Below are 10,090 nucleotides of genomic sequence, written 5' to 3' on the forward strand. Positions count from 1 at the left end.
AATAACCAGAGAAATCATATGACAACCATTCCATTAGACCATGGCTCATCACGTGTCTCCACTGCTCAACAGTGCATTATACATACACACGGCTATGTATTCTATAATGTCATTCCACATGGTAATTTCTTTAAGAATCTTTGAGCGAGTGCATTGGGAAGGCTATCTTACCAGGAAGGAGGTGTCACTGACGAGATCGCTACTGCAGTGCTCTATTTTTCTACCATCGGCAAGACGGTTGGTGGGTTTTAGTGTTGAATACAGTTTGCAAAGCACTTGCATAATACATTCATCACAACATGAGGATGAAGCTGGTCCAAAATTAAACAAAGAAGGGGCATACATCTGGATGGAAAGGGTATGTAAGTGCCGACGAGTTACAATATATCCTCGAAGACCCTGACTAATGGACTGTTTCGTAGTTGAATCAGCAAGCGTCAATTCTTATCGTCATTCGGATCGGAAAATTGCATCGCACGAGGCACAAGTGTGCGAGGGCCATTATAACTACCTTTAACATACTCTTAACTTACCCTTAAAGGGACAACTTGGGCGTGGGAGAGCCAGGAGAGAATACCCCTGCTTGACACCATGCGCCGCCACTTGTAGCAACACACTGACGTGATATATGTTAAAGACTTCAGCCAGTGTTGTGAGGCAGTTTTTGACATCATTTGCGAATTTCAGGCAGGCCTAAGGCTACATCCCGCTCTAGCGCATTCTTTATTTTAGTTCAATGAATTTTCTCGACACCGAATGCCTCCAACACCAACCTTGCAATATCTTATCGACTTTGCTAGGTATTGCATCGCGAAACCCCGTAAACCACTCGCAAACTATACTCACAACGCAACTTTTTGCGATACCATCGTTGTTATTATTCTGCGAGGTGGCTAAATTTGTGTGGCGCTGCTTGGCTTCCATAAAGATAAATTGCTTTGTGTGCCCGCAGACATAGCGAGCTTTGTGCTTTACTAGAGGTAGAATTAGATCAAATTTGAATATTTTTGTACTTGAGATGTCATACATGTACTGTATTGAGACACCAACAGCTACACCATGACTGGATTATCCTCCTTCTCTTGGACACTGATTCCGTGGATGGAAACCCGTCTGGTTGCTTGAGGTTTCGGTTTAAGACATGCCACCCTAACGGCATTTAATGTCAATAAAGAAGTCTCCTCCTTTCAACGCTGATCCAATCATTCCAATAGGACGGGAAATCCGTCAGACGCACACTCAACGGCTAGCCAATGAAATCGCTCGACAATTGATATTGCCAACCTCGCCAAATGATCAGGTTACCCTTCTTCTGAACGACGCGCACATATGATTTGTGTCAGGTCAGCATACCTGGAATCGCCCAAGCAATAAGTTATTTCTATCGAATACCTGGTCTTCCACTATATACGCATTGACGAGGGCTTTCCGTGCATGTCTCTTGCAATACCCACAAGTGTCATGTAGTGTTGTTGCAATATGGACGAGTTGGAAAGAAAGGGAATGTACGGAGACTACCATTGACTGTTCTTCTATTCTCCGCACGTCCCCCGTCGTACAACGCTTATTTATATCAATTCTATCCGTTTTACAAATTTGGACATCGTAAAGACTGATACACGTATAACAAAACCATTGAAGTCATGACCGAATAGTCATGATAGCCATGTTTTGAAGCATAGAAGTGTAACCGTTCTGGTAGATGAGTGGGGGACAAAAAAAGGGTAATAGCCGTCTTGACTCCCAATCTTGGGGTCCTCATCGGCGGAGAAGGGAGGATACCGACGAGATACCGACGGCGCACTCTGGCATCACCTCGGTCTCAGGATTTCCGTGGAGTAGCACCCCTACCCCCCCCCCCCCCCAAAGACCCACGGGAGCCATACAGTATGCGTTTTTAGAGACTTTCAGCACCGTCGAATCTCTTGCCCGTATAATTCTGCGTACGACTTCATCAGTTTGTGCAGCTTGGACGAAGAGTGGTACTCTATAATCATAATCGAAAGAAATGTTTTGGATACGCCTGGGAGGCAGTAACGTATGTTATGAAACGCTTTAAGTTGCATTTGCAGCTAAATTGAATCTTTATCATATTTCCATATGGTTTAAGAAATATTGTAGATTTCGTTGAAAATTGTTTGTGATTTTTTTAAGGGATTTTTTTTAAAAGCGTGTTCACTGCCACCTATCTATTGAGCTGTTCACTAGTTGCGCACGGCTGAGCTATCAAGCTGAAGCTCATTTTATGTATCACTTACCTGTATGCGACATACGCATTTTCCATACGGATATCTGATACATTCTGACTGTGCTGAAGGTCACTAGTAACCAAACTTCACGTTCTTCTCATCTTAGGTCCGAATAGACTCGCTACGTTTCGGCTACAACGAAAGTTTCAACTGAAGAAAACTTCTCCGAAGAATTTACTATGTATTGTTTACTCTCCTATACAACAGTTCTTTCTCTTACATTCATGTGGTGGCATTTCCCAATGGATGAATCCTCCATCTTTTATTATTGCATATTACCCAGGCTCGACTCATACACAGAGACTGCTTTTTAACCTTCAATATCGGGTCACTGATATATTATGCTTTAAAACATACCTGCTTGTGTTCTGCTTACATTCCTATCGCAGTAAGTTGTCTGCAGATTTATACAGTATTAGCGGAAGGTTTGTATCTCGTGTTACAGTGATCTACACCATAACTGGTTTAAGATGCAGCCCAGTGATGTCAGATGACATGAGTCGTGTGCTAGTTTGGACTCAAAACCTTACCAGAACAACCAAGCCTGATTACGAATTGATTCTATTTGAAATTGACCATCGCTCCGAACAAAATATTGCATTCACTCATCCAAAGTTTATAACGTCCGTCTCAGAAGGAACATATCATGTCTGGCCTCCCCAGGTAGTGTGGTCAAATGATACCATTTTTGTTTATGATAAAAGGTCTGTAGTTGTATTTTGCTTCGAAGGTTCTTACAAACTGATTCACAAGCAAAAGTTAAATATTAAAAAAAAGGGTTACGGAATCTGGGATCATGTCAACAGCATATTTATGTGTTTGCAAGGGAAGAGATCTAGAAAAGGAAAATATAAATCCTTTTCACTTGTTTGGGTGTCATTTAAAGATGACAACGCTTTGAAGAATGTTGCCAGAGTTCCAGGATTCAAAGTAATATTTCCAGTTCCTCCAAATCCACGTCCAATATTCGCAATCAGCACGAACGGAATACTTCTTTTAACTCGCATATTCTGCTTAAGAAAGGAACCTACAATTCATCAGTTCCGCATGGTGCTTGGACATGACTGATTGTATTCAAATTGCAAAATGTGTTATGTTTTCCTTCCTGTGCTTTGGAATTCAATACAAAACCGCAGTGCTGCTGTCCGTCGTCGGCTGTCGTTTGTTTCAAAAAACAGTTTCAAGTTTCCTTACCACGGGGGTTGAGAACTTGAAACTTTGTTCTCAGGACCCCTAGATCAGGTGACCTTTGACACTGAATTTCGGTTTTATTTGATTCTCAACTTGCCCAGCAGGGCTCGGTTGTTCAAAAGCACAAGAGCCACGTTATCCTCGACGGTTACCTTAACCATAAAAACCGTGGCGAAAGTCTTCAGGTTAAAAGTTTTATGGTTAAGGTAACCCTTTACGGATAACCATCCGTAAGTGTGATGTCCATGATCTGTTATCATACAGATTATGGTAATGTCGAGGAGTTTGGGAACTTTCATCCACTAAAAAGTTGTATGTAGGTTCTGTGTTGATATACATGTGTTCCGCGCATTTTACCGATCTGCGCTATCTTAAGATTGCGCTGCGCAACATGCCATAAGTCAAATATATCTTGTGGCTATCTTTAGCCGGTATTGAATTAATTCACATTCAGCATTCCATAGACAATCACATGACAGTAATGTGACCGAAGGTGTAGCAAAAAATAGGTGAAAATAAAGCTACCAAAAGCAAAATAAGTGCTCTTACAACGCCATATACGTAACTACATCATAACTAAAATGCCTAATCGGCAAAAAGCGCAGAGCCACCCTTGCGCGATCTCGAGATTGTCGCGCAATTAAAGGATCCTAAGAACACACAGCGCAATCTAAAGATAGCGTTAATCTGTAACTGGCGCAGAACACACCCCGAAATGTACAGGGCAATTTCAAATAGCTTAAGAGATTAATGCTGTTCATCATTGTTTATATTCCAGTCAGACAAGCCATTGTATTGGATTTACTGTGTATTTCAGAAAACCATAGTCTATGCCATAATGCAAATAAAGCACCGAATAAGATTTTGAAGCAAGCCATATTATAAAAGAACCGATTTTCAGGACGGTTGGAAAATAATAGGAAAATGCATTGAAACGGGTGAAAATGATGGCCTTTCTAATGAGCCTCCCCGAACGTTTCACGCGTTAGGTGCGACCCCTGTATGTGAGCGGATACCGCGGCATTTTCCGCTACGTTCAAGGTGCGTTTTTTGGTGTGTAGGGGCCTTACGTTGAGCAGCTAGTAGGGGGCCTTACGTTGGACAGCTGGTAGGGGGCCTTCTTGCAGGGTTTGGGATAACAAGTTCACAAAATAATGTTACTGACATGTCTACATATGTAAATCACCAACTTGGGCAGATATGTTGTTTTTTTATACTAAAACGGCTTCCAGCAGGACCGCAACTTCTCGAAACAGGATAAATGAAAACTCTTTGAATTGCAATAAACAATTCACGAGAACGGGGTGTAACCTTAGGACTGCCTGAAATTCGCAAGCCATGCAATAAACTGCCTTCCAATACTGATGAATGCCGTTATCAGAGAACGGCATCAGTGTAATACTACCAGGGGTGGCGCATGGTGTCAAGCACGGGAATTATCCTCCTGGCCAGGAAAATCACACGCCCAAGTTGTCCCTTTAAATTTAAGTTCCAAATTCAGATTTTGAACAATTGAACCTGACCTTGAAAGTGTAACCTTACAAATCAGTTCTGGACGAGTCTTTTTTTGGAAATGCTGAACAACCATTAGTCCATTGGACCACAAGTAAAATTCTACAAGCGTCAGGCGACCAAACACATTGATATGAGGACTACTAACATAACATAACATAACATAACATAACATAATTTATTTCTCTCCAAAAAACCCTTTCGGGTATAAGAGGTTACATGATTTAACATTTACATATGGTGGACCAAGCTGATGAATTCTTTACAAAAACTATGAATATTGTCTAAGTTTACCCGGGAACATTTAGTCATAATGCGATGGAAAAATTCATGATAAAAAACCTGAGGTAATTCTTTTAAGTTTGGAAACAACCTTACTCACATGTGACGGAAATACGGACACGTAATAAAATAATGAAGTTCGTCTCTTACACAAACCTGGTCACAAAGACCACAAACATTTTCTGCAGTCTCATTTCTATACATTCTGGTTACTGTTTCTGGGAATTTTATAGATCCAGTACGAAATTTACAAATACTGACCGTTTGATATAATGGTAATTTTTTAACATAGGGCTCCATATTCAGGTTCTGTTTAAACATTCTATAAATTGTACATCTGAAATCGTTATTTACCTCGTTTCTCCATAGTTGTTCACACTGGTCTCTCATTATCTGTTCAACTACAATTTTCAGTTCTCGTAGGGACAAAACCTCGGGAGTATACCAAATTTGAGTGAGGCCACAGCTGTCTAGAACAGTTTTCACACTTTTACACCAGCCTTGGTTTAAATAACCCTCGTCTAAATGCTCCCTAGTTATGTTATAAAAGTTATAAGCCCATTTATCTGTTTTTCCAATTCTGAGTCTGTTCCAAAAAAAATAACATTCGCACGGCTATGTGAATCTTCAAAGGCAGAGTTCGACTGTAACCCGAGGTTGGACTCGGTCGGGTCGAGCTCCAGTCGAACTTCATTTTTTCCTCGGGTACCGACCCGATTGACGTCATATCTGACCTAGTTAGCTACTCGGGCTCAACCCTCGATGGCATGAGCGTTGAACTCAGCAGACTCGACAAAAACCACGTGACAAAATGGCGGCCTCGAAAACGTAAGGGATAAATTCGTGATTTTTACATTGTTATATCCAATATTGTGTACTCCTGTAATAACGCTGTTGATAAATATTGATAGCTGTTATGTGAAGCCATTATTATCGGGTGAAATAAACCAGAAATAATGAGAAATTGCCACATTTCACAGTTGATTTTGATTAGCCAAGCTCTGAAGTGGGCTCTGAAGTCCTGCAAACTGAATTGCGGGATAACATTTTCTGCAAATCCAGTTATTTTGGGCACCCATTTCCTTCTGTCGAACAAACATAGTGTCCATAAATGTTCTTGACTTGTCAGCTCTACATCTATTGTACTATTGGGAAAAATGAAGTCTAAAAATTCGTATATTGCCGCTATATCCGCCATGTTTAAACAAACCAAATCAACCCGAACCGACTCGACTGCGTTCGCGTGCTACCCCTACTCGACATGCGCATTTAAGGCATGATGTCATCGCCTGAGGAACTCTAAGCCGACCCTAGAGTTACAGTCGAACTCAGCCAAAGAGTATGAGACAAGACCACAATTGATTTTTTAAGCCTTTTAGCAGTTAAATTGTCAATGTTTGACCGCGACGCATCAAAGAACGCGTGGTGTTGTGAATCTGAAATTTAGATTATGTTATTCCGGACAGTCGGGCAAGTAAATGGTGAAAAATAAAATGGTGATTGACCACGGAAATTTTTTTTTAATCGACAAATTAGACAGACTTTGATATTTCCACTCTTTTCAGCCAACTGGCAGAAAAAACTCAAAACACGCCCCCTATTACCCAATTAGCAAAATTCGAAATTAATTTTTTCATCAAATAATTTCTTTATATCTGTAGACTTGCCACAACAAATATTTTTTCAATACCTCTCCAAATATGTACTTGAGAGTAAAAAACATGCACTCGTCTAATAGATAGGCCTGGACCCTCCAACCTATGAATATTCATTAGTGGTCTTGTCTCGTATCGCCCAAGTTCTCCCATTACCATTACTGTAGGAGTTCTTAACGGTGATCGTAGCAAATATTTGCAAAATTTAACTTGTACACGATCCAGCAACTCGGTGTTTTGGTTACCCCACACCTCACTACCATATAGCAAAACTGGTGTGACTACTTTGTCAAATATGTCTAGACTCAATTCGACCGTAAGAGAAAGTCTTCTACACGCTCTCAGTACACCAAACATGGCTTTCATACCTTTATTATATCTATCTTTATTGCCCTCGCAAAATTTCCATTATATGAGAATGTTACGCCTAAGTATGTGAAATGATCTACCAACTCGACCCTACCCTCATTATATCTAAATTCCGGTATATTTACTCTAAGCTTCCCCCGAGAAAAAATCATTGCCTTGGTTTTCTTAATATTTACGATCAGATGCCACTCCTCACAGTAATCGTGCAATAAGTTCAGGGCGTTTTGTAACTCGTTAGGATCATCTGCCGTAAGAATCATATCGTCCGCATACAATAATATTGCCAGCTTCAAAAAAATCTCCAAGTTGTCTAAAAACTCACATCGGCTATTGATATGTAAATCAGAAGGACCATTAAAACCATGGTCGTTCAAAAAAATTTCAAAATCGTTTAGATATAACGCAAATAAGAGTGGCGACATATTTTCGCCCTGCCTAACCCCTATGGAACACGGAAAATAATCTATCTGATCTATTATTGTTAATCTGAACACACGATAAAAAAAGACTCGTCCAGAACTCCTTCTTGGTATCATAGTGCACCAAAACGCGATCACTAGTTAGTTCCTTTTTCACTTGCTCTAGCGCTTTATTACAGTCATCAGTCCACTCCCACGGTACATCGCCACGGAGTAAACGATATAATGGCGAAAACGTAGTTGACAAGTTTGGCAAGTAGGCCCCATAATAGCCTACAATGCCCAGAAAAGTGCGCAACTCTGCAACGTTAGTTGGCGTTTTTGCTTTCAAAATAGCGTCCACCTTCTCTGGTACACACGCGCGACCCTCAGCATTAACACGATGACCGAAATAGACAACTTCCGGTACGCGGAACCTACACTTAGGTAGCTTGGCCACAATGTGGTGCTTGGCCAACCGTTTCAAGACATCCTCCAAACGACGCAGATGCTCCTCAGGTTTTGTTCCCGTCAAAATGTTATCCAAAATACACCCAACGCCGGGTATATTGACCAACACACGATCCATGACAGACTGGAAAATAGATGGCGCTGTTTTTACGCCAAAAGGCAGTCTCTGGAATTGGTAAAGACCCTGATGCGTATTTATCGTACACAACGGCTTTGACGCCTCCGTGAGCTCCAATTGTTGGTATGCCTGGGTTAAATCTAACTTAGAGAACACTTCGCTACCAGCCAGCGTTGAAAACAAGTCATCTGCCGTAGGTAATGGATAGCTATTGTCCTCCAACGATTTATTGATTGTCACCTTAAAGTCACCACAAATTCGCAGTTCACCCGATGCCTTGGGGACAACCACGATCGGAGAAGCCCACTCACTGGTTTCCACCTTTTTTAGAATTCCCACCTCAGCCAACCTGTCAAGTTCAAGACCGACTCTAGACTTGATGGAGTATGGGACTGGCCTAGCCTCACAAAAGATTGGCGTAGCGCCCTCTTTAAGCTTCAAGTCTGCCTTGAACCAAGTAATAGTACCTGTTTTCCCACTAAAAACAGAAGGGTAACGCTGAATGAGCTTCTCAACCTCGGGGTCATCACTAAAAACACCAAAAATATGCTTCCAATCAAGCTTGATAACCCTGAGCCAATGTCGGCCCAATAGCGCCTCCTTTTCACCTTTTGCTACTACTTGGGGTAACTCAGCTTTTTGCCCCTTATACACAACAGGCACACAAATTTCTCCGACCACCGGAATCGGATTTCCTGAATAACTTTTCAGACGCATTTCACTTTCCTGAATTGGCACTGATGCAAATTGTGATCGATACATTTCATGCAGTATAACGGATACCGCTGCGGCGGTGTCCACAACAAAAGACACTGATTTATCGCACACCTGCACATCAACCTTAATCTCGGATCGTTCCGTTGAAGAATGAACAGCAAACAACGCTTCAGAATCCGAATCTGAATTCGGTGTTTCCACGTAACACGATCGTTGTTTCTTTTGCGATCCTTTAGCACCCCCTTTTGGAGCCGATTGCTCCTCCTTGGTTCCCTTTTTTCGAACGACAAACTTTTTCGAAGTGATCAGCTTTTCCGCATTTCCGACACTCCTGCCCCCGTGCGGGGCACTCTGGGTCACGTCCAAAGTGACCTTGACGACCACACCTAAAACCACTGCCACCCTTAGCACCGCCTTTTTGAAAACGACTTTTGTCCCTTTTCCCACCTTGGCCTGCTTTAGTGACACGATTCACACTTTCGGATTTTTCCTGCTTCACACCAGAACCCATCGACTCTAGCTGATACTCGACAGCCTCTAAGGCACGCGATGTTTGCAACAGTCTCTCAAGCGTCAAACCTTCTTTTTCTAACAATTTCCTCCTCAGCTTATTGGACAGGCATTTTTCGATAATTTGGTCACGTATGTCCACCTCCTCATTATCAAAATTACAGTGGTGGCTGTTTCAATGTTGGAGACAGATTGTGATTTGCTTGTCGTAAAATATAATCTAAGCGGGCATAAACTACTGAATCTTACCACCCTTGCGCACCATGGCATTCGGCCTGGTGCTGGGAAGAAGGGCCCAAATGTTCGAAAGAGGAAACAGAAAGACCCGTCAGAAATTGTGCAGCGTGTGCCTCTTGCTAAGTCTGATGCCGCAAGGTATAAGGATGAAAATTGCTAGAAATGAGGCCAATACCTACCAAGTACAAAATGTGTCGGACTCGCAAAGTAAAACTGATGAGCCGTTTTACTTATGTAGTCTCAAGCAGCATCCTAGAGTAAGGACACGTGCAGGTTGCCATCGTCAATTTGCCAGAGGAGCCGCTGGAAAACCACCGAATCATCCACATGATCTAATCCTGCAACATCAAGAGAAGCCAGTTTGGTTGGATAGGACCACCA

At 41.9% G+C, this 10,090-nt stretch overlaps 1 protein-coding gene across 1 annotated transcript; it reads right to left on the reverse strand.

The window, feature by feature from the left end:
* Window positions 1-7,693: 7,693 nt before the first annotated feature.
* Window positions 7,694-9,742, reverse strand: LOC135502649 (uncharacterized protein K02A2.6-like). Its single transcript, XM_064795604.1, has 2 exons — window positions 9,722-9,742; window positions 7,694-9,418 (listed from the first exon to the last, which is right to left on the reverse strand). The coding sequence occupies exons 1-2, from the start codon at window positions 9,740-9,742 to the stop codon at window positions 7,694-7,696; spliced, it is 1,746 nt and encodes a 581-aa protein (XP_064651674.1).
* Between the last annotated feature and the right edge of the window lie 348 nt (window positions 9,743-10,090).

The sequence above is a fragment of the Lineus longissimus genome, chromosome 18 (assembly GCF_910592395.1).
Source record: "Lineus longissimus chromosome 18, tnLinLong1.2, whole genome shotgun sequence".
Classification (NCBI taxonomy): Eukaryota; Metazoa; Nemertea; class Pilidiophora; order Heteronemertea; family Lineidae; genus Lineus; species Lineus longissimus.

Excerpts from the sequence above, each read along its gene's own strand:
- LOC135502649 (XM_064795604.1), bottom strand. The coding sequence starts at position 9,742 with ATGCCATGGTGCGCAAGGGTG. Across the intron at positions 9,419-9,721 it reads TGCCATGGTGCGCAAGGGTG|CAGGCCAAGGTGGGAAAAGG; the intron begins GTAAGATTCAGT and ends GTGTCACTAAAG.